Consider the following 25,760-nt stretch of genomic DNA (forward strand, 5'->3'; position numbering starts at 1 on the left):
TAAATGTTCATATTTTTTCACTCAAATGTCCGTTTCAGATGATTTTATTTTTAAATTTTGGTATTTTTTCGAGATCTACAAGATTAGAATGAGAGAGAAAAAATTTGGACTGAGAGAGAAAATGAGTGTTTGAATGTTAGAGGTATTTTTGCTTAAAATAAATTAAAATTATTATATATTTGGATAATAACTTATGTTAGCATATTAAAATATTTCACTAAGTTATAATACATAAAACATGAAATTTCCCTTTTAGATTTATAATTTGACCTTACACATTTATTTTAAATACCAATATAGACATTAATATGTTTGACAAAGTATTTAGATAATGCTCACTTTATTTGTATCAACCTTGCCATATGTATGATCACACTTTTTTTTTTTTTGACAAAACCATATCATCATACATTAACATTAATACATATGTATTAGTGCCGATGTTAATCCAACAATTTTTTGAAAGAACAAAAGAGGGAGACTTTTCTCCGTTTTAGATTCTTCCGAACGGCCTTTTCCAGAGCGGCTCGATGTCTAACCCTTCGCAAGAAGCTCGTGCTCTAACAGTAACATTCGGTTTACCTTGGCCCGATCTTAACGACGGCTTGTTTTACAAGGATGTCGTTCGAGCCTCTGATTCAGGTATTGTTTGGTTTTTATATATTTATATATTTGTTTAGTTGTTGAGAAATGTAGATGAAAAGGGAAGGAAAGTGAATTTTGTGTCTCTTGCTTGTTTAATTTACAGAGTTGACAGTGATCCAGTTCTACTCTAAAAAATACAAGAATTCTGCTCCACTTCAAGGGTAAGTCTTCACAGTTTCCGATTCATACAGGCTGTCTGTTTGGTTGCTCAGAAAATATGATCTATTTGGCTCGTCAAAAAAAATTTAGTGTAGAAGACAATAACAAAATATATGAAAACTCTTTTGTCAAAATATTATGATAACCCAAAAAAGTTTTCTTTCTTTTTTTTTTCTTCTCAAACATAATTAGAAAAATTAACTTCAAAACTTATACATGACTTTTTTTTTTGTGCATTTTCTTTGTTTTTATGTTGAACTAATTAATTACTAATAACAAACAGCTGGTTGCAGCGAATTCAGAATGGACAGGTTCGATAATCGAAAAATTCGAAAAAGCTTTACAGTTTAAATGCGCATTTAAGGTAATTCTCAGCTCCTTTAATCTGCAGATAACAATTGATGGTGGAGTTGTTAGAGATCCCAGCACAACCCTCAGGTTTTTTGTTTGAAAAAAATGACTCTGCTGCCTTATCTCACAATTGTTCTTGTGTTTGTTCGTTTTGGGGTTCGGACAGAACTTATCGTATATGTAATATACAAACAAATAATGATATAATATAAGACCATCAACACAGGTAAAACATAACGATTCTGCTGAAATAGATGAAGTAAAATCAAGAAAGAAACAAGATTAGCAGGACAATGATAATAACATAGGGTGAGTAATCCAATATTTTATGCATTAAACCTTTTCTGTGATTTTATGTGTAGTTGTTAGAAAACAGAGAACTGGAAGAAGGAAAAATCTTATTCCTGATATTAGTTCTATATGTAACAAAATGACTACGTGTTTTGTTTTTTATAGCAAGAGGAAAGATAAATATACTAAACAAAGGTATAACCGACTAACAAATCCTTACTAATTTTGTGTAACTTAATACTCCCTTCTCAAGATGGAGTGTATAAGTTTTTGACACCCATCTTGGATAAAAGGTTGTGATATACAGTAGGAAATAGTGCTTTAGTTAAGAGGTCAAGTTGTTGCTGGAATTGACATGGATCATCTTTTAGCATTCCACTTTGGACTTTTTCTCGAACTATGTGGCAATCGATGTCGGCATGTTTTGTGCGCTCATGAAACACTGGGTTTTCAGAAATGTGTATTGCAGCCTTATTGTCACAGAATAACAAGGCAGGAGTGTTGTGAGCAATTTGGAAATCTTTGAGGAGAGCAAGCAGCCATGTTATCTCACAAGTAATATTGGCCATGGCTCTATACTCAGCTTCAACAGGGGAGCGCGAGACAGTGGTTTGTTTCTTTGACTTCCAAGATATCAATGAGTCTCCTAAGAAAACACATGAACCAGAAATAGATCTTCTTGTATCAATGCAACTGCCCCAATCAGCATCTGCAAAAGCAGAAAGCTGAAAGTTGTGAAGATGAATAAAAAAGTCCTTATCCTGGCGTTGCTTTAAGATATTGGAGAATGCGGAAGGCAGCATTGAGATGTGGTTGTCTTGGGTCAGCAAGGAATTGATTGAGATGGTTGACAACATAGTTGATGATAGGACGAGTAATTGTAAGATATATCAACTTCCCAATCAAGCTTCTCTAAGCGGTGGGATTAGATATGGGATCCCCGGAATCTTTGCTGAACTTGACATTTGGTTCCATTGGAGTAGAAGCTGCTTTTGATCCTAGATATCCTATATCAGACAACAATTGAAGAGTGAAAGGTTTTTGTGACAATGAAATGCCATTTTTGTTTTAGCCAATCTCAAGGCCAAGAAAAAACGAATTTGACCAAGGTCCTTTAATTTGAAGTGTTGTCTAATTTAATTTTAAATGCTTTGATAGCATCTTCATTGTTGCTTGTTATAATTATGTCATCAACATAAGTGTGGTCCGAATGGGATTGTGTGAAACCATCTTGGATCAAAGTATGGCTAAGTTTGGAATACCACTGCCGTGATGCTTGTTTGAGTCCATAAAGACTTGAAGTTTGCAAACAGCTTTTGGTGGCTGCTCCCCCTTAGTAGAATATTCTTGTGGAAGCTTCATGTAGATAACCTCATCTAGGCTGCCACAGAGAAAAGCGTTATTGATGTCCATTTTATGGACAAACCAATTATTAGTGGCTACAAGGGCAAGCATTAATTTAAAAGTAGTTAGCTAAGCAACAGGAGCATAAGTATGGAAATAATTAATTCCTGGAATTTGAGTATATTCTTTTGCAACTAATCGGGTTTTGTACCAATCTATGGTGCCATTGAGATTATATTTTATTTTGTAAATCCATTTGTTACCTACGGCATGAGCACCATTAGGTAAGGAGACTATATCCCAAGTGTGATTATCCTCAAGGGCTTTTTAATTCTTGTTGCATGGCTGTTTGCTAGACCAAGTGTTGAGAGGCTTGAGTGCAAGTATTGGGTTACTGTAGCTAATATGACAGCTCGAAATGAAGGTGTGCATTTGGAATAGGGGAGATGGTTGGCTATGGGATGAGTTGTAGAAGAAGTGGCAGCAGTGTAGTGCAAATATAGTCTTGTAAGTGTGCAGGTTTAGTGATTACACGACCAACTTTGGTAAGGATAGTTTGTGTTGGGGATGATGATGGCTGAATAGGTGAATGGCTTGTGTCTGGAATGGGATTATGATGTTGTCCTACAATAGAAACATATTGAGGTAATATATCAGTAAACATAGTTTCAATTAAAGATGAGTAGAGAGAATATGTTCTCATGGAATTGAACATCACAAGAATGGAAAATTTTATTTGATTGAAGGTTAAGAAGGGTGTATGCCTTCGAGATATCCAATGAACACACAAGCTTTTGAACGAGGTATGAATTTGTGCCTTTGACCAACTAAAGTTGAAGCATATGCTAAACAACCATAAGATTTTAAATGGTTAGGCATTTTTCTATGTAAGAGCTTAAAAGGAGTCTTATTTTTCAGCACCTTAGAAGGGATGCGATTTATCAAATAAAATGCAGTTCTTACCAAAAAAACTCCAATAAAGTAAAGGTAGAGCTGATTGAAATGATAATGCACGTGCAATATTTAAAATATGTTGGTGTTTTCTCTCCACAACAGAGTTTTGTTGAGGAGTGTCAACACAAGAATGGTAAGTAAGTATTCATTTACTAGCATAAAAAGAGGTGAGGTTAAGTTCTTTTGCATTGTCAGACCTAATAGCCTTAATGTCAATAGCATATTGAGTGTTAATAAAAGCATAAAATTGAGGAATAATGCCACTGACACCAGATTTAGATTTGTGGAAGAATATCCAAGTAAATCTTGTACAATCATCAACAATGGTTAAGAAATATTTATATCCTTAATGCTAATTTGATGGAAAGGTCCCCAAATATCAAGGTGTATTAAGTCAAAGGAATTTATTAAAAAATTGTTGTGAGATATAACTGGTAGTTTCTTTTGTTTAGCTAAATGACAAATATGACAATGCTTAAGATAAGGAATGGAATCTGAAAATTGAATCTCTTTATTGATTTGTCTATCAATTGACATAGAAGGATGCCCTAACCGTGGATGCCCTAACCGTGGCTGCTGTCAAGGCTTGGCTGTCAGAATTGTTACGATTAGATGATCGAGGTTTCCAATCAGCAGGTTTCCCATGAATCTTCCAACATGTCTCCTTGGTATGACCAACCTTACTGCAGTGAGTACACCAGGGACGATCACGGCAAGTCCCTCGAGAATCATCACCATTATTAGGACGTCGGGCAGCAAGAGCAGATTGCTCAGTTTCAGCAGCAAGAGGGGAACCCATCATGATTCTTTTGCAACTCTCCTCCCTACGAACCTCTGCAAAAGCTTCACGAATGGTGGGAAGAGGATTTTTTTCCCAAGAGACGACCACGTACCTCATCAAGGTCTCGGTTAAGTCCATGGAGAAAATCAAAGTCTCTCTCGATCAAGCATTTTTTGATAAAATGAGGCATTAGCAGAACATTTCCATTCAGGAACATAAAATAGATCAATCTCTTGCCAAAGATTATAAAGAACACCATAATATTGAGTTACCGTAAGAGAGTTTTGTCGCTGGTCCCGAAGCCGAGATTTGAGTTCAAAAACTTGAGCAAAATTCTCCAAATCTGAGAAAGCTTCCTAGACAGTTTCCCATATTTCTTGAGCAGTAGAAAGAAACAAATAAGTCTTACCAATATCCACCTCCATTGAGTTGATCAACCACGCCATGATAAGAGAATTCTCGGACTCCCATTTGTCATAAGATGGATCGGTAGGTTCAGGAGCAGCAATAGAACTAGTCAAATACCCCAAGCGTCCGCGATCACGCACAACATCTTCACGGATTGGGACCATTGCAAGAAATTCTGACCATTCAATTTGTGGATGGTAATTTGGAGAGAGTTTTGGTGATCAAATGAAGGAGAGGCATTAGAAGAGCCCTTGTTGATGGTGGAGTCGGTTGTGGTATCATCAGAGATGGTGGGATCAGGTAAGGTGGCCATGAGGAAGAAGAGAAGGCAGCGATATTGAAGAGAAAAAAAAAAGGCTACAATCTCTGAGGGTAGGCTATGATTTCTGAGGGAGAAAAAAAAATTGTGATTCCTTAGGGTGAGGGTATTGGCTCTAATACCATGTGGAAAATATATTCTGATATCTTATTTCTTTGAGAGCACTGCCATTTAAATAGGCACTTTACAAACTATAGACTAATTTGGTATTAAATACCAAATATTCTAGAGTAATTACAATGGTACTAAATCAACCTAAAATCCTCCAAAAAAGAAAAAAATATATTGTGTACAGATTGGTTTCCCATTCTTGAGGGATACCGAATTAATTAAAATAATAACAGAAAATAAAAAACAATATTTTCTACACAAGCAGACTTGAGACTATGACTCAATTGACACTGGTAACTGACAGAGTGGTTTGAAGGAGTGTTGACATCTAGAACATAAAGGCCTGCACAAAAATCAGCATTGCCAATCGTCCTCCCTGGTCAGGTCCTGGAAAATACAAGATTTAGGAAGGAACTTAGTTGCACAGTTTAAGTCACAATTCAATTTACTAACAGATATAAGATTACAATCAAATTCAGGCACAAATAACACAGATTTGAGAGTGAGATTATTTGAGAGACAGATGGTTCCTGTTCCAATCACTTTGGCTTGTGTACCATTGGCAATACACACTGTTTGATGGTTGGTACAAGATGAATAAGTTGTAAAAAGTGATCTGTCACCTGTCATGTGATCGAATGCCCCCGAGTCAACAATCCAAGACGAGGAGGAGGATTTAGCTGCATGTAGTGCCGAACTGTTGGAGCTTTGTGTGGGATTATTGGCCTTTTGTATGAGTTGCTGAAGAAGTTTTAATTGTTCCTTGCTGAAAGGTGCAGGATTACCATGTTGAGATGCTTCAGAAAAGGCAGCATGTCCTTTTGCCTCGCGGTCTCGATTTAGCTTCCAATCTGCGGACTTTCCATGCAACTTCCAACAAGTTTCCTTCAAATGCCCACGTCTTCAACAATGATCACACCAAGGGCAGCCTTTTCTGCCTCGATTATCATAGATACTTTGGGAATTATTTCGAGTAGCAAAAGCTCCTGAATCTGGTAGGTCTTCTTTGATTGCTACAAAGGCTGGAATTTCAGAGTATGGGTTAGGATGAGATTGCCCCAACATAACCCTTTTTTCACTGTCCTCTCTACGTACCTCAGAGAAGGCCTCTCGCAAACTAGGTAGAGGTTTGGTTCCAAGGATTCTGCCTCTTACTTCATCAAGAGACTTGTCGAGTCCCTTCAAGAATTTGAGGACTTGTTTTTTCTCCACAATCTTTTTGAAATATGCACGATCTTCAGTACACTTCCAATCATGTGTCTCAAATAAATCAAGCTGCTGCCAATAGCGAGTAAGAGTCGTGAAATAGGTTGTCACAGAATTCTCACATTGACAAAGATCCTGGAGGGTGCTCTCCACATGAAATAGTTCGGCTATGTTCTCGCTGCTAGAGAATGTTTCTCGTACTGCTTCCCATATATCGTTTTCTGTGGTGTACAACAAAAAAATTTCTCCTATCTTAGTTGTCATGGAACTAATTAACCATGACATGATCAGATTATTTTCTGCCCTCCAGGTCTTGTGTTCTGCACTTTTTGAATCTGGTTTTGGGATGCCTCCAGTAAGATATTCATCTTTACTTCTTCCGCGCTTATGAACATCATCATTGACTGTGACCATTGAAGATAGTTGTGGCCATTTAGTTTGAGTGGTGATGGGGATGAGATTACTTTCAGTGTTGGCTGGAGTTAGCCAAGAGATTGTAGGAACATTGGGAGAGGAATTAGTTGTAGATGAGTCCCTGGATGTTTGTTCAGATTCTGCCATGAAGGGATGATTTTAGAAATTGAGAAGGAAGGCTAAGGGCGGCTGTTTGAGAGGGAAAGGATAGGGTTATAGAGCCTAATGCTCTGATACCATGAAGCTTTCTATATTTTGGAAAAACTGCTTCTTATATTTATCGTAAGATGAGTACATACATATATACAAAGTATCTAGTACATATAGCCTAAAATGTCTGCTGTAAATTAGGACCTATATGATACACAAATTTGACTAATATAAAATATCAATATATTAGGAAACTAATCCCTAAGAATTAGCTATACAGCTAGTCATACGCCTAGATTGATATTCTACACTTAGAATATTTTTGGTTAATTGTGTATATTCTGCCTTTATGTTTTTTATTCTTGTATAGCCTATATAAATCAATGATCTCGATGAATAAAATTATCTAGTTTTCATCACAATCAATCGTCTCTATTTTTTCCTTCCTATATTTCATTAGAGTTCATTGATCTCATCCCATATGGACTTGAGCTTTGCAAAATAACAAGTAACAGCATCAACTCCTTGATGCGGAGAAATTAGGGTTTCTTGAAGCTCAAAAACGCTAGGTCCATTGCCTTGATCAAATCGGTTATTGAGTTCAGACCACATAGCCACGGCAGTGTCGAGGAACATTATGCTGCTCTTGATTTCGGGGGAGAGCGAATACAAGAGCCAAGACATCACCATCTGATTGCAGCGGTGCCATGAATGGAAAAAAGGGTCGGTTGGAGCTGGTTGAAGGAAGATTATCATTGAGGAACACTTCTTTATTCTTTGCCCCAATTGAAATTTTGAAGTCACGCCTCCATCGTTGGAAATTCTTTTCATTGAGAGGAGGGGAAACAAGAATGAGTCCGAGGTGGTCTCCAAAGCCTAAGAAAGATGGGTTGTTGTCTTCTTGGGCAGGTCAATCAGACGAGGCATAAACTTGGAATCGATTTGAGGTTGATGCGCCACCATGTTCGCTTGGTCGTTGTAGTGATGGTCTCTCAGGTGCGACAGGGCTTCTAGGTTGAGATGGAGCACCATTTTCGACGATGAGCGGAGAAGGATCATGGGGCGATTTAGAGTTGTGCGGAACAGTGTTTGTGGTGGAGCTTCTTGTTCGTGGTCTAGCCATGGAAGAAGAAGGAAGGGTTTGTAGAAAATAAATCTTGGTTTGGAATCTTGATCTTTGGTATGGCCTGATACCATGTTAGAAAACAAAGAACTGGAAGAAGGAAAAATCTTATTCCTAATATATTAGATAGATAAATATACCAAATATAAAGATATAATGGACTAACAAATCCTAACTAGTTCTATGTAACTTAATAGAAGTCCAAGTTAAATTCCTATGGCTCTTGATGTTTAGTTTTTCGAAGACCTTTTCTTGCAAATATTAAAGATTATATTAGCATATTAGGGTATAATAGTGTAGCTAGGTTTTGAGTAAGTTAGGGGCTTATGCTGTTATATAGGAGATAAATTTGTGCGTGAATTGATGGGTTTTGGCCAATGATGTGTTTTAGCTTTTAGGGGATGAAAGGCGATGACTTACGCAGGAGATAGGTTTGTGCATAGGTTAACGGTTTTGGAGGTATGATGTGTAATAGATTTGAGTAATGCTAGAGATATTCAAAATTTATACCAAATCCTGTGCAAGGATCATTGTTGACTCGAAACATTACAAAAAATAATAATAATAAAACCCCAAAAAATAACAACGTTAGATAATATAGTACCACTTTAATATGGTAATGGTAAAAGATAATGACATCATTTGGGTGTAGCTCTTCAGGATTAGTGTTTGTTTTGAGTGTCCCTCACTTAACTAATTAGCAATGTTGACAAAAAAGATGAGTGATTGAAAGGTAAAAGATAAATTGATTGATGTGTTGTTTGTAGAATAGATAAGATGTATTAATAAGTGAAGAGAAAGAGGTGTATTAAATGGTGCGTTAAACAAGAGGCTTGTTGACGGTGGTGGTTATTAGATGTTATATAAATGTTTGGAGTGAAATTCATCTGATTTAATAATATTTCTTAGTGAATTCAAATCTCATGTCCTTATGTCCTTTCAATGTCCCGTTAGTTAAAAAATGACAATTAGTTTAAAATGAAAATTCAGTATATATATATATATATATTTTACATGAGTGTATATATTGTCATTTTTAATAAGTAGTTATTTCTTTTATTGGTGGCAAATGAAAGACGCTGGAGTTTTGAGCTCTCCAATTACCACAATCAATGCTTACTGCCTTCTCCTCATTTAATCATTATAGAGATTTATCAAATAGTTGTAGAAAGATCAACTGTACAATTTTATTGTCTCATTCTTTGTCTGTCTATTCAATTGTACATTGCTACATCATCATTTTATAACAATTATTTATTTTATCATTTAGTGAGCAATTTATTAGATGGACAAAAAGACAGAGAAATCGGACAGAGGATTTGTGTCTAGTTGAGTATGTGAATATGCTCAGTCCAATTATTCTTTGGGTTACTTTCTTGATTTGTTTTGGAATCTTTGACTGAGAACTTTGTGTTGAGCTAATCTTAGGAAAATGGTACTTGTAGATAATATCCCATTGTCATCCTAGTAAACTGAAATGTAGTTAGGAGAATTTTATGGTGTTTCTAATGTAATAAAAAAATTTAGAATTGGTTCAGAACTGGTCTATCATAGACTTCCATGGAAGGAGCCTGATGCCCCACATTGGCTTGAGATCATTTATGAAGATGATGATATGGTATGTTGATATTCTTGGAGTGATAGTATGTATGGTTGTGACATTTCATTTTCAGTAGATTTTATCTCAAAATATATTTATATGGTTTTTGTCTTTGCGGTTTTTGTTTATGTTTCTGTTTGAACTAAGCAACGATTATCTATACAGATAGCTCTAAATAAGCCATCTGGGCTGCAAGTATTACCAGGAGGTCTTTTTCAGCAACGCACAGTTCTAACACAGCTCCTTTGGCGGGCCACTAAGCTGAGCCCTTCTCTAATGTGCCATGAACCGCATCCTACTCCTGTCCATCGACTTGGAAGGGGCACATCAGGTCTGTTAATAAGCTTATCTGCCAAACAGAATGATGTAATTCTTCATTTGATCAATGTGCTAGCTTGAGTAGATAGGAAAGGGAGTCCATATGAGATGCCTGCAACTCATTTTCCATTTAAATATGTGAGTCAAACAAACTAAAAACCAATGCCATTATGCCAGTAAAGTTATCACTTTAGTTGATATGCACGGGAATGTTGGGAAGTGAAAATAGAATTGAAGTATTCATATTTTCACTGTTATTTTTTTTACAATGTGTGAGAATAATTAAAAAAACTCAACTATTGCTGAGGAGGAATTTGGTGAAATAATTATATTTAATATGGTTGATGATTCTAGCTTGTATACTATCTTTAGGTGCTCCGTATTTGATATGAGTCTCAGTTTCCAGTTATAATATTTCCTTTTTGCTTGCTAACTTGATCTGGTTCTAGGATTATTACTATGTGCAAAGACAAAGCTTGCCAAGACTCAGCTTGCAGCATATTTTGCTGATGGAACCTCCCATATTGGTGGCAGCAGGTCAGAGAAAGTAACTTGTTAGTTAATAATAATTTTCTTTTGCCTTTCGATTTTGTATTACAATTGAAATTTTGAATTCAATTTTTGTTGAAGTATTGAATACAGTAAAACAAGTTCGGAGCTCGGTACAGTGAGGAAAATCTTAAAGATATATCGGGCCCTGGTAACTGGGATAGTTTGTGAGAACAAGGTAATGATCATATGCATTAGCACATCTTCCCTCCACTGCACCCTATGATTCTGTATTTTGTTTTTTGAAACAAACTCCCAGACTTGTATTAAACATAATGGGTATTAATGAGCGGAAGCAACCACCCACTAAAAGCTGTTGCCAAAATACAAACTGAGAAACAGAAATTGCAAGTCATTACTAAGAAACTGACAGTCAGAGAATGAGGCACTTTTGAAATACTAACATTATGTAACCAAATGGCTATCCAATGTCTAATCTTATCCCAAATGCAGTCAACATTTCTTTCTACATCTTTAAAGATTCTTTCTTTCCATCCACAGAGCCTAGAAAATAGCTTTTACTGCTGTAACTCAAAGGATTTGTCTAGTTTTGCCTCCTTTCAAGTAAAGGAACGGCATGCCTGTGCAGTAATGGTTACACTTCAACACAAACTAAATTTCTTAAGTAGGTTAAGCCACACTTGCAAAGAGAACTTGCTATGAAGGAACAAGTGATCTATTGTTTCCTCATGCTGTTTGCTCAACATGCACCAGCCCGGGCTCTTGTTTTACTTATTAGTAACTAAGATTAAAGTTCTTTCATGGAAACTAGTCCATATTCATAAAAACTATGGAAATATTTTGAAATTTGCGTAAGGTATTTTTAATTGATTTGTTTCAAATACATAGGTTTGTTACACAAAATCTCGGTTGACTTTCCTAGTTTAGTGGAGGATATTTTCCTCATTTTGTGCTATTTTATTTATATGCATTTACTCCTTAGAATTAGATATTTACTTCCCGTTATTGTGTAGTTTGTTTTTCTATATATTAGGTGTCTTTCATTAAAAAACTAAGAGGATAATTCCTATTCTTCTCCAAAACTCACATAGTATTAGAGATAGATTCCTATGAATATCATTCATCCTCTTTCTAAATGATACGATATGGATGCCAAAATTGAAAGCTTCGACTCTGAGGTCGCCTTTGCTTAGGAAGCAATTCCTATTCATCTTCATGGAGGATCTAAGAGCCTCTCTATGGTCATTGGTCATAATTTTAATGACGACAACGGCCTTCAATGGTCTTAATTGATTGTGATATTTGTTTGTGGGAAATGTAAGGACAAGTATCTCATTGATGAAATTCTCGTTCCGCAATAATGAGATCTAAAGTTCAAGGATTGGTCACTTAATATTTAAACACCCTCACTCGTTATTGGCAACAACTTGACTATTTTGAGATTCATCCATGGAAGTATTTGGAGGATACAACACTTTATGGGAAGCTCATGGAGAGGAGAAAGACATTAAAGTTTCTTCACGGACTAAATAAAAATCTAGATGAAGTTCGTGGAAGAATTATGGGTACCAAACCCTTCCCAAGTATTAAAGAGGCTTGTTATGAGGTATGTTGCGATGATCATAGGAATAAGGTCATGATGGGACCCCAAGCCTTTGTTATTGAAGCATCTGCCATGGCTACTTATAGGTATAAACTATTATGGGAAATGCAATTCTTGTATATTATTATGATAGAATAGTGTACATTTAATAAAAAACATAAATACAGATTAATCTAAAATCCTATAAATAAGGAAGGTAAGTATACACAAACCCTACAGTTGTTATCAAATCATTTTGATTTTATTCTTATTTGATTTCCTTAATATATCTGTCTACACTCCCCCTCAAGTTTGATTGTAGATATTGACGACTCCAAACTTGTCTAATAAGAAATCAAATACTTGCTCTGTCAATCCTTTTGTTAGTATGTCAGCTAACTGTTGATTAGTAGGTACATAATTGATATAGATAATCACATCCAAGTACCTCCGCTGCCTTCAATGTTCAAAACTCTACCTGGATTGTGGATTCGTGGGCCTCGGATCACATGTATGGGTAAGTCCCATCAGTAAACCACATGCACTCCTTGTCCAAGTACTCAAAAAATCAAGATTGTTGATGGTTCTTGTAAAGACCAAAAAATACAAGACTAAAAACAATGTGGAGAATAACATTTTCATTATACACATGTCCCAAAAATTTACTTAAAAAAATATTTAAAAAGAAAAAGTTGTGGGTGCACACTTTACCAGTTACAACTGTTCTCAAACATTTTAAGTGAGCATAAATAGTTTAAACATAACTAATAAAACAGTGTTAGCCCCAAAAGATATTTTCTCTAAACATTCCCCAAAGGTTGGGGCACGTGTACACTCCCGCTAGCAGACTCCAACGCTCGCTAATCCACTTTGCCTTTGCACTTACCCACATCATGAAACAACTAGGTAAGCGAAAACGCTTTGTAAGTTCAACCTTACAACAGGAAATCATAAAAGCAGGCAGGGGTCAATAACCAAGTCATCGACTGGAAATCAAACCACTTACAGAATTAGGGTTCCGGATAAATTCGGACCCTATACACACCATTCAAGAACGCCTAAGCGTCTTGGCAAACTTATGGCTATGCCCGATAACTAGGAATGGTCAAATCAACCCTGCACGCAGAAAATCTCTGAGCAAGTAAATATATATAGGACCAATATTCATAAACAAAAGTCTTAGATGCCAACTCGGGAGTTGCCAATAAAGTCGGGGCGTTTAGGGGCCTCCTTGAAACAAACAATTGTGGAGACCTAGCTCTCAACACTAATAACCCTGCCCTAAATCCCAAACTAGGGTAACCATCGTGCTACCTTGGGCATAAATACTATCAAGAGTGTAACCAAAGTTACACTGGCTCATCGAGACTTCTAGGTTTTACCAACATGCTGAACCCATAGCCAAATGTCACGGACTTGAACTGGACTGGAGGTCACGGACTTGAACTGGACTGAAGGTCACGGACTTGAACCGGACTAAAAGAATGTCAAGGCAGAAATTGTCTGCACTTTGTTAACATAGGCAGGAAGGATACCTACCGCACAATCCCAAAATGTGTCTAAGCACTCCCTAGTTGTTATCTGAGGTGAAAAGAATTCTATTCTCTTACTTTTCATTGAAAAATGATACATATTTATATACAAACTAGTATAGCTAACTTAGGAAACTATGTCAAGTAGGATCTCTACAATTAATCTAATTGATAACTAATTGACAACTATATATGTAGATTTTTGAATAATTGATATTTTATTCATCAAAGAGAATTGCCTATTAATAGGCAGATTACATCAGAAAACTATAGGCTAAGCTATACAATTAACCTAGGTCAACTAATCTCCTAAAAATCAGGAATATACAATATATTAGGAAATAAAATAATTCATTTTCCTTAAAGAATTGATACCAAATAAATACAAGATATTTACATAATTCTACACTCCCCCTCAAGTAGGGTTATGTGTATCAAACATTCCCAGCTTGCACACTAATTCATCAAAGACAATTCTAGGAAGGGCTTTGGTAAGAACATCGGCTGTTTGAAGTCTTGATGGAGTATAGATAGTTTGAACTGTGGCACTCTCAATCTTCTCAATGATGAAGTGTCGATCTATCTCAATATGTTTTGTCCTGTCATGATGAACAAGATTTTTAGCAATACTAATAGCAGCCTGATTATCGCAAAGCATTTTTATGGACTCGCCTGCAAATAGTCTTAGTTCACTCAATAATCTTTTTAGCCAAATCCCTTCACAAACACCTAGAGCAAGAGCTCTAAATTCTGCTTCAGCTGAACTTCTGGAAACCACTGATTGTTTCTTACTTTTCCAAGTCACTAGATTACCCCAAACATAAGAACAGTATCTTGAAGTACTCCTGTCTGTTACGTTTCCTGCCCAGTCTGCATCAGTGTAGACTTTGATCTCTCTGCTATCACTTTTCTTGAATAGAAGACCTTTCCCAGGATTCATCTTGAGGTATCTTAAGATTCTAGTAACATCTTCCATGTGTTCTTCAGTAGGATTGTTCATGTATTGACTGACAACACTAACTGAAAAACCAATGTCAGGTCTAGTATGAGATAGGTACATCAGGCGTCCAACTAACCTTTGATATCTCCCCCTGTCTACAGGTGTCATGTTTTTTCATGAACCCACTTTCTTGTTGGAGCCCATTGGGGTTGAGGCAGGTTTGCATCCAAGCATTCGTGTTTCCTTCAGTAAGTCTAGAACGTACTTACGTTGAGAAACAAATATGCCATGTCTTGATCGAGCAATTTCCATGCCAAGAAAATATCTAAGATACCCAAGATCTTTAATCTCGAATTCCTTAGATAAGAAATCTTTCAATCTCTCCATCTCCTCCTTGTAGTCACCTGGAAGTATTATGTCATCCACATAGACAATTAGGATAGCTATCCTTTTATCTGACGAGAATCTAACAAACAAAGTGTGATCTGCTTGACATTGAGTATACCCATTCTGAATGATTGCTCTAGTGAATCTGCCAAACCCTGCTCGTGGAGATTGTTTAAGACCATACAAAGATTTCTTGAGTTTGCACACTTTGTCCTGATTGGAAGAGTTCTCGAAGCCCGGCAGAATGTCCATATAAACTTCTTCTTCAAGGTCACCGTTCAGGAATGCATTTTTCACATCAAGTTGGTGTAGGGGCCTCTTGAATTGTGTGAGGAATCTGTATATTATCAATAACAAAGACAAACGCCTGATAGGATGGTGATAATGTTTTGTAAGATACAAAATTGCCAATAGGATGTTCTGTACATGCACGAACTCCCTTTCTCAATGCAATCGGCAAATCTAAATTATCATTTATTTGAACAACATTATCATGGTTAGAATTACTTAAACCTGAATGAGTTTCTGGAGAATGAGGATCCGGTTCCGATGCATGGTGGTCCTCTAGATGTGTTGTGTGCTCTATATCTTTACCGGATTTTTTTCTTCTCATATAGACACGAATTTCTGGTTCTTGACAAGGTGCAAGAGCCATGGATGGACATAGAGAGTTTTCAATGATTTGGGAACCTAAGGATTTAGGGGAAGATGAAACTTGATGTTCTATGACTTGAGAGTTGGAAAAATCCTCATGGTGAATACTCGGAGATGAAGTATTATTAATACTCGGAATAGTGTCCCAAAGATGAGATTCACCTGCATTCTCCCCATGAATCTCAGATTTGTAGTAAGCATGAATTTCAAAAAATGTGACATCCATAGTGTTATACATTTTCTGAGTTATAGGCGAATAACATTTATAACCCTTTTGATGAGAGGAATAACCAAGAAAAATACATTTGATAGATTTAGGGTCTAGCTTACTACGATTTTGAGAATGAAGATGAACAAAGGATGTGCAGCCAAAGATCTTAGGATTAAGAAGACTAATGAATTTCGTATGAGGGAATGATTGCAAAACTGTGTGACATGGAGTTTGAAAGTTGAGAACTCGAGATGGCATTCGGTTGATTAAATAGGTGGCTGTAAGAACCGCTTCTCCCCAGAAATATTTGGGAACTTGAGTAGAAAACATGAGAGAGCGAGCAACTAAGAAATGTCTATTTTTCCGTTCAGCAACCCCATTTTGTTGAGGAGTATCAACACAAGAACTTAAGTGTAGAATACCTTGTTGTGTGAGGTAAGGACCGAGAATAGAATTGAAGAAATCTTTGGCATTGTCGGTCTTGAGGATTTGAATTTTAGTAAGAAACTGAGTTTGAATCATAGAATGAAATTTTTTAAAAATTTCACTTACTTCTGATTTTGATTTTATGAGAAACACCCAAGTTAATCTAGTATGATCATCGATAAAAGATACAAACCATTTTTGTCCAGTTATATTGTTTACACGTGAGGGACCCCACACATCACTATGGATCAATGAAAAAGGTTTGGAAGATTTATATGGTATTCTAGAATAGGTATTTCGAGTGTGTTTCGCAAATTGACAGATTTCACAACAAAAAGAGTTTGGATTTTTATTAATAAATAAGGAGGGAAACATTTTTGACAAATATAGAAAATTCGGATGACCAAGACGATAGTGCCACAACATAATATCACTATATTTGAAATAGACTGATTATTTAAAGAAAACAAACTGAATTTCTGAGCTGTTCTAATGGATGGAGTGTCATCTTGTAGGATATAGAGCCCAGAACACATCTTACCACTGCCAATCATCTTCCCCGAATCCAATTCCTGAAACACACACAAATTTGAGTAAAACTTAGTCACACAGTTTAGGTCACGAGTAAATTTACTAATAGACAGTAAATTACAATCCAGTTTAGGCACATAGAGAACAGAAGTGAGAGTTAGGTTCTGATTTATGTTGACTGAACCAGAACCCTCAACCTTAGAGGATGTGCCATCTGCAATTTTCACTGTATGATGCTCTGGACTTGTGTGAAATTCATAAAAAATATTTGCATCTCCTGTCATATGATCTGATGCTCCCGAATCAAGAATCCAAGGGTTAGTAGTTCTTTTATTGACAATAAAAGCTACTGAATGGTTACCTTTCATGGCCAACAGCCCTGTACCAGGTGTAGTATTCGGCTTTGCAGCGATGTGTGACTGACTTAGGAGTTTCTGAAGGCCTCTAACTGTGCTTTAGTGAACGGTGATGAATCAGATGTGTCCCCTTTTCCTTCAGCAGCAGCAGTATTTAAAATGGCAGCGACATTCCCGTGACTCTCTGTCTTTCCATGATTTCGGCTTCCAATCAGCAGGTTTTCCATGAAGTTTCCAGCATGTTTCTTTGAAATGCCCAGGTTTACGACAGTGATCACACCATGGTCGACCCTTCTGCTGTCCTCTTGTAGCAAGAGTAGATGACTCTTGAGTAGATGGAAGAGGAGAAGTGCCCATCATGACCTTCTTTCTGCTTTCTTCATGTTGAACCTCGGAGAATGCTTCTTTGACTGTCGGAAGTGGCTTGATACTCATGATCCTACTCCTGACCGCATCAAGTTCCTTATTGAGACCATGAAGAAATTTGAAAGTTCTCCTTTTCTCTACAATACTCCGGTATAGAGTAGTATCATCTGTACACTTCCAAGAATAGGTTTCAAATAGGTCCAATTGATGCCAAAAACGAGCAAGAGTGTTAAAATATTGTGTGACTGTAGTATCTTCTTGGCGGAGATCGTAAAGAGCGGCTTCAATCTCAAATAATTCTGATGTATTATCAGAATGAGAATAAGAATCTTTGACAGCGTCCCAAAGTTCCTTGGCTGTCGAATATAAAAAAAAGTTTTCTCCTATATCATTATTCATTGAACTAACCAGCCAAGATTTGATCATGTTATTATCTGTTTTCCAAGTTTTATACTTTGGATCATCTGATTTTGGAGTCTCAATCTCCCTTGTGAGATATTCCTCCTTCCCCTTTCCACCAATATACATCATTACAGATTGTGACCATTGAAGATAATTATGACCATTGAACTTGTGGTTGGTGACCAAAGAAACAACGTCATTACTGTGAGATGAAGAACTGATTGATGCATGTGGATTAGAGAGGGTTGATGGATAGGAGGATGCATCTGAGTTTAGGCTTTCTTTTCCAGTAGCCATGGTGAAAGTGATGCGTGAAAAGATGAACAAAGGAGAAGGGCTGGTACGATTTAGAGAAAGAATGAGTGGAAAGAGGTTGGTGCGATTAGGGAAGAAAAGAAAGAGAAGGAAAAAAAAAATATTGCGATTAAAACCACCCCTGCTCTGATACCATGTAGATTTTTCAATAATTGATATTTTATTCATCAAAGAGAATTGCCTATTAATAAGCAGATTACATCAGAAAACTATAGGCTAAGCTATACAATTAACCTAGGTCAACTAATCTCCTAAAAATCAGGAATATACAATATATTAGGAAATAAGATAATTCGTTTTTCTTAAAGAATTGATACCAAATAAATACAAGATATTTACATAATTCTACAATATACATGTTGTAACACTCCCCCTTAAGCTGGAGCATAAATATTAATCATGCCCAGCTTGTTACAAAGATAATCAACTCGAACCCCATTCAACGCTTTTGTGAAGAGATCCCCTAATTGTTCTCCTATCTTCACATACCCAGTAGAAATCAAACCTTGCTGAATTTTCTCACAGACAAAATGACAATCAATTTCAATATGCAATACATGGTGAATTTCATTGATGTCTTCTCAAGATATGTGTGGATTTTCTTCATGAAAGAAAAATCTAACACATTCTCAAAGTTTAAAGAGTTCAGAGAGACAGTTGAAGAACTAATTGAAAAGAAGATTCGTTGCTTGCGCTAAGATAATGGGGGAGAATATAGTTCAAACGAGTTCTCTCAATACTTGAAAAAATCTCACATACGTCATCAATACACTTGTGCCAATACACCATAGCAAAATGGTGTAGCCGAAAGGAAGAATACGCATCTTGCAGAAATTTGTCGTAGTATGCTACATGCAAAGAATGTACCGAGAAAGTTTTGGGCTGAAGCAATGAGGACTATAGCCGTTGTTGATGCAGTCGTTGTGATCAACAAACTTCCTCAACAGAGCTTAGAATTTATTTCACCCTTTGAGAAACTATGGAATATTAAAACCTACAGTTAGTTATTTGGTTGTGTTTGTTATGTATTTGTTCCTGATCATTTACGGAACAAGTTTGACAAGAAAGCTATTAGATGTATCTTTGTGGCATACGATAGCCAAAGAAAGGGATGGAAATGTTGTGATCCAATAAGTAATAGATGCTACACTTCACGAAATGTGGTGTTTGATGAAGCATCTTCTTGGTGGTCCTCAGAGAAGGTGTTACATGACTTGAGATTTTGAAGACAAGCTACATCAAAAGATGGGGAGCATATTGCTCATCTTCAACCAAGTTGAGATGAATCAAAATATTTAAATGGAAGTTATGTTGAACAAATAGTGACTTAGAATTCTTGGCAAACTAGTGTATATCACCAACAAAGAGGAGAAGGCGGGCTTAGTGAAATAGAAGATTCATCTCCGCAATCTCAACTACGAAGGTCAACAAGAACACGAAGGCCTAATCCCAAATATGACAATGCAACTATAGTTGAAGAAATAAGTATCACAGAATTTGAGACATTTGAGGAAGCATCACAAAGTTTTGAGTGGATGACAACAATGAAAGAAGAGATTGGAGCACTTGAGCAAAACCAGACTTGGGATCTGATGCCAAAACCAAGAGATGTGAAACCCATGTCCTGTAAATGGGTTAATAAGATAAAGCGTCGTCCAGATGGCTCAATCGAAAGATACAAGGCACGATTGGTAGCTTGTGGTTTTTCTTAACAATATGGACTAGACTATGATGAAACATTTAGTCCAGTAGCAAAACTTACAACTATGCGAGTCTTACTTGCACTTGCAGCCAACAAAGACAAGAATTTATGGCAAATGGATGTGAAAAATACTTTTTTCATGGAGAGCTAGATCGAGAGATCTACATGATTCAACCAATGGGTTTTTAGAGTCAAGATCATCGTGACTATATGTGTAAGTTGCGAAAAGCACACTGGGTTGAAACAAGCACCCAAAGCGTGGTATGGTAAATTTGCTAAATTCCTAACACAAAGTGGTTATTCAATAACACTTACAGACTCCAGTTTGTTTGTGAAAGTCGTTGGAGGAAAATTAGCAATCATGCTAGTGTATGTGGATGATTTAATCCTAACTGGTGATGATGCGGCAGAAATTTTCCAAACAAAGGAGAATTTATCAGTACGTTTCCAAATGAAGGAATTTGGTCAACTCAAACACTTTCTTGGCTTAGAGATTGATCGTTCGCGAGAAGGAATATTTATTTGTCAACAAAAATATTCCAAAGATTTGTTGTAAAGGTTTGGAATGCTCGAATACAAGCCAATTTCAACACCAATGGAGCCAAATTCCAAAATGTGTGCACATGAAAGAAAAGATTTGGAAAATCCACAATGTACCGACAATTGGTAAGTAGTCTAATCTACTTAATCTTGTCTCATCCAGATATTTCTTATGCAGTTGGTGTGATGAGTCGGTACATGCAAAGTCCAAAGAAGCCTCATTTGGAAGCAGTCCGATGAATACTCTGAGATATGTGAAAAGCACAATTGACGATGGTTTTTTGTACGAGAAAGGTAAAGACTGCAAATTAGTCGGTTATTGTTAAGCCGACTATGCAGGAGATCAAGACACTAGGAGATCAACAATTGGGTATGTGTTCAAGCTTGGTTGTGGAACAATTTCTTGGTGTAGCAAGAGACGGCCAACAGTATCATTATTAACCACGAAGGATGAATATCGAGCGGCAGCAATGGCAGCTCAAGAAAGTACATGGTTGTTAAAACTATTGAATGATATACATCAAGAAGTAGATTATGCAGTACCATTATGACAATCAATCGACAATTTGTTTGCAGAGAATCCGGTCTTTCATGCAAGAACTAAGCATATTGAAGTGCACTACCACTTTATCAGAGAAAAGGTTTTGCAAGAGGAGATTGAAATGAGACAGATCACCACAAGTGATCAAGTTGCCGATTTGTTCTGCCGATTTGTTCACGAAGAATTTAACTACTAGCAAGGTTGAAATGTTTCGTAATCAATTTGCCACTGCTAAGAAGATGAGAGCTAACATTGAGGGAGAGTGTTAAGAATCAATATTAGCTCATAAATTAAAACAAAATCTAATTTTGGTATATGCCTAATTTAGTAAATAAAATGTGTGGATGTAAAATGTGCATGTTGGTAAAAGTGGATGGCTTATATAATGAATGGGTTATTATAAATACCCATAACCCTCAAGCTTAAAAGATCATCGAGAATGTAAAATTAATTTGACAAAAGTCATATATATATATATATAAAAGTTTGTAGTCTTTTGATTGAGAGTTTTATTATAATATTCTCAATTAAATAGAGTTTTGTGTTGTGTCTTCAATTTTGTGTGAATTTTTTCTTTTTTGATATAAAATTTAAGATTATATATTATAAATTTTCTTAAAATTGCTCAATCGAATCACACCTTGTTTAAACACTCACAAGAGGGTAAGGTAACTACCCTCATTAACTATGTTGATGACATGATACTCATCGGTGATGATTATGGAGAGCAAGAAAGACAAGGCTAGCTAGCCCAAGAATTCGAGGTAAAAGATCTTGGACCAATGAATTATTTTCTAGGCATGGAGGTTTCAAGAACAAAACAAGGAATTGTTGTGTCTCAAAGAAAATATGTCCTAGATCTACTCAATGGATTTGGATTGAGTGGTTGTAAACCTTTGACAACTCCCGTTGAACCAAAAGGCAAGTATAACCCAACAAAAGAGAAGCCAATTGACAAGGGAATGTACCAGTGGTTAGTGGGAAAATTGATCTACCTATCCCACACAAGGCCCGATATTGCTTTTGTTGTGAGCTTGGATAGCCAATACATGCACATTCCATTTGAAGAATACTTGGAAGTGGTGTACAAAATTTTACGCTATCTGAAGAAAACATCACGAAATGGATTGCTATTCAAAAAGAACGAGGAAAGAAGTGTTGAGGTCTTCACAGATATAGATTGGGTAGGGTCAGTTGAAGATAGAAAATCAACAATTGGATATTGTACTGAAGTATGGGGAAACTTGGTTACTTGGAGGAGTAAGAAGCAACTAGTGGTAGTCCGAAGTAATGTCGAATCAGAACTCAGAGCTCTTGCTCAAGAAGTATGCGAATTGATTTGGATCAAACACATACTTGAAGAATTAAAACTTCAAAGGACCGACCCTTTAAAGCTGTACAACAAAACCAAGTCAACAATCAACATAGCACACAACCCAATCCATCACAACAGAACCAAGCATGTTGAACTGGATAGACACTTCATTAAAGAAAAATTTGATGGAAAGGAACTATGTATTGTATATATTCCTACCAAGCAACAACAGACTTACTGACTACAGGGCTATTGACAAAAAGTTTCAACGAGTTGGGCATTTACTCAGTATCTTACCAATAAGGAAACCAAGCTGAATTATTAGAAAGTTACTATAATTAGAATATTTAGTTTTAGGCTAATTGATTCACCCTAAAATATCTGTAATTACTCTAGATTATTTAGTGTTAAATACCAGATTTGTTTATCCTTGTACAGTGCCTATTTAAAGATTTTATTCTCTATCAATAATGATTATCAAAACTAATTTTCCACAGCTTCCTAGCATGCCTATTAGTTTTTTTTATGCATTTACTCCGTAGAATCATGGAATATACTTACCAATATTGTGTGGTTTGTTTTCCTATATATTAGGTTGTATGTTTCATTCGGAAAAAAAAATCAAAAATTCCTATTCTTCTCTATTAGTAGCTTGTTTAATCAAAAAATTGCTTCAGGTGAATGTCAATCAGCCAATTGGAATTGTGCAGTATCCTGGTGTGGCAAAAGGGCTGTATGTTGCCTCTCCCTCAGGTTTCTCATTTTCTTTCTTTCTGATGTATTTTTTGTTTCTACAAGTTCTTGGTTTGCTAAATTTGGATTAGAAAAGACACTCAGTAAACACAATTTTTTGTTGATAAAAGTTTATATTTGCTCTCTCACGCCTCTCAAGATGAAGCTTGGGTTTTCATCCAATTATTCTCTTCCATTATTTTTATACTGATCCAGGAAAACCAGCGCTTAGCAAAGTTGAAGTCCTAGAGAGAGACAGAAACAAAAATTGCACGTTGGTCCAGGTGCTACACATTGTTCATACTCATGATGTGCTTTAACTTCTTGTGTTTGTAAAGGTGTCGTGTGAATACTTATTTGGTAGGATCATATTGGGCAGATTTTCATACATCTTCACTCTCCTTGAATTTAGTTGTATCTTCAAAAATCCACTAAAAATCTTCATATGATGGCTATAACTTCTGCAACTAAAATCTTCACGTCTATAAATACCACAGTATAGAGTAAAGATCGAGATAAGATTATAGTCAAACTGGTGAACCACATGAATTGTAATTATAGAAATCTACTAATGAGACTGCAATGAGTGATAAAGACCCAATCATAACAAGTCTCCATTTGTTAAAAGATAATGAAGAGCCTTGAGAGAGAGAGAGAGAGAGAGAGAGAGGAAAAAGAAAAATGAATAGAAGTGTTGTTTAAATTTCCTTTCCTTTCTGCGCCATATGCATGATGATTAATTTAATCCTGCTAGAAATTTTCTTTCCACTTTTTGGGATTGTTATGAATTTCTCATTCGTACCTAGTTTGTTGACATATCTAACAGGTTGAGATTCAGTCAGGAAGACCTCACCAAATTCGCATCCATCTTGCTTTCATTGGACACCCTCTACTAGGTGAACTTTTTTAGATGTGCATGTTTTAAGTATTTTATTTAGTCGACCTCACGAACATAATTGCCCCATGTTAAAGTTTGCAGCATATAACCTAATAATTAGTATCTTCTCTGTAGCTCAAAGAAACTTATAATATTTTTCATCAATTGCTTATAAAGATTTGCTGGTTAATTGTTAAAAACATTGCAGAATGTATCATAAATAAGTGATAAGGCGATGCACACCTCTTCTAGAGAGTAATGCTGATTAGAAGTAGCCCAAGAAATGTTTTATGCTACATCTAGACATAAGTTCTAGACATGAATTCTTTATTACTTTTTTTCTTTGTTAGGTGATCCTCTTTATGTTGTTGGTGGTGGACCTCAGTGCTCTGATTCTGAATATGTGGATGACAGTTTCGCACTAGATGGGTGTGTTTTTGGTTTTCCCTTGCCTATGATGGATGAAATTTCTTGTCAGAAAAACGCTGTTTAATTTATTTTTTTTATATCATATTTGTGTGCAGAGGGTTTCTGAGACCTACAAAACCTGTTCCTGGGGACTGTGGCTATAGCTTACACGCTCATCAAGTTACATTATCTCATATAACAACCAATGAGGTAAGCAGGATTAAGCATTCAAAATTAACTGCTGCTAGTATAGACTACTATTACTGAAATATGTAATTAAATGTTCTGTCTCAATAGAAGATGTAAACATAGATTCAATTATACTTCTCTCAATTAGTGGTAAAATTAAATAATAATAAAATTGGGTTCCTCCTATTGCTTTTATTCTCTATCTATTTTCTCATTTTTCTTTGGGGTTCTCAGTGATTGCTCCTGATAAATATATTGTTAAATTATTCAGTTAAATAAACAAATAAAGCCTCGTTGTATTTTGGTTTCATAAGATTTAAGTTTTTTTTTCAATGGAATGGCACAGCTAATTATAATCTCAGCGCCTCTTCCACCCAACCTTCGGACACGGAAAGAAGTGCAAGAGATAGGCATGAGATAGCAGATGGAAGACTATCAAGAAGGTTCCATATTTGTCATGAAAAGAGATCGTCTGTTAATGGAAATGCCAAGACTTTCTGTTTATTGCTCCTTTTGCCCCTCGGGCCTTTAAAGTATAGCAACCATACAAACGCAATTTGAAACGATTAGTGTATTTCGTAAGATAAATTTGACTTGCAATTAGGGAGTTTTAAGAAAGAACAAAACAAAAAAAAGAATCATACCACTATTAAATCTTTTGGCTATTTTATAATCGAATTAAAATAAAGTTTTTCGTTTTAGCTCTTTTTTTTTTCAAATTGCCAGAAGCATGCTGTCAACTTTGGACTGTCCTAAAAGGAGTTGTATTGAAATCGACCACCAGATCCTAAGATTGCGGACAAAGCTACTTCACTTTTCCCAATTGCAATGACCACCTACTTCATTTTATATCACCATCGCAAGGAAACCACTTGGCTGGTCCCTAAGCCAGACTATTCAGAAAAAGCCACATTTGGGTGGTGAAAGAATTAAAGATTGCTGAAATAGTGCATGTGATCCAATTGAGTGTAAAGACAAAGCAGCAGACGTCATTATACCGCCAACTACAGTAAATCCTTAACCGAAACTGCTGCCAATCCCTAACCGAAACAGAATAAATTGGAGGCTTG

At 36.1% G+C, this 25,760-nt stretch overlaps 1 protein-coding gene across 4 annotated transcripts; it reads left to right on the forward strand.

Annotated features, from left to right (window-relative positions):
* Positions 1–391: 391 nt before the first annotated feature.
* Positions 392–25,395, forward strand: LOC133798559 (RNA pseudouridine synthase 5). Of its 4 annotated transcripts, none has more exons than XM_062236909.1 (15): positions 392–642; positions 749–806; positions 1,088–1,115; positions 1,196–1,242; positions 9,527–9,589; positions 9,784–9,874; positions 10,022–10,187; positions 10,624–10,711; positions 10,817–10,901; positions 23,162–23,237; positions 23,433–23,500; positions 24,043–24,112; positions 24,444–24,522; positions 24,618–24,711; positions 25,037–25,395. In XM_062236909.1, the coding sequence occupies exons 1-15, from the start codon at positions 531–533 to the stop codon at positions 25,109–25,111; spliced, it is 1,200 nt and encodes a 399-aa protein (XP_062092893.1). In that variant the 5' UTR covers positions 392–530; the 3' UTR covers positions 25,112–25,395. The 4 variants fall into 4 exon arrangements, with proteins under 4 accessions (XP_062092893.1, XP_062092892.1, XP_062092895.1 ...); XM_062236908.1 differs by having other exon boundaries at positions 395–642; positions 10,805–10,901; XM_062236911.1 differs by lacking the exon at positions 9,527–9,589 and having other exon boundaries at positions 395–642.
* The last annotated feature ends 365 nt before the right edge of the window (positions 25,396–25,760 follow it).

Source organism: Humulus lupulus, chromosome 8 (genome assembly GCF_963169125.1).
Source record: "Humulus lupulus chromosome 8, drHumLupu1.1, whole genome shotgun sequence".
Lineage (NCBI taxonomy): Eukaryota > Viridiplantae > Streptophyta > Magnoliopsida > Rosales > Cannabaceae > Humulus > Humulus lupulus.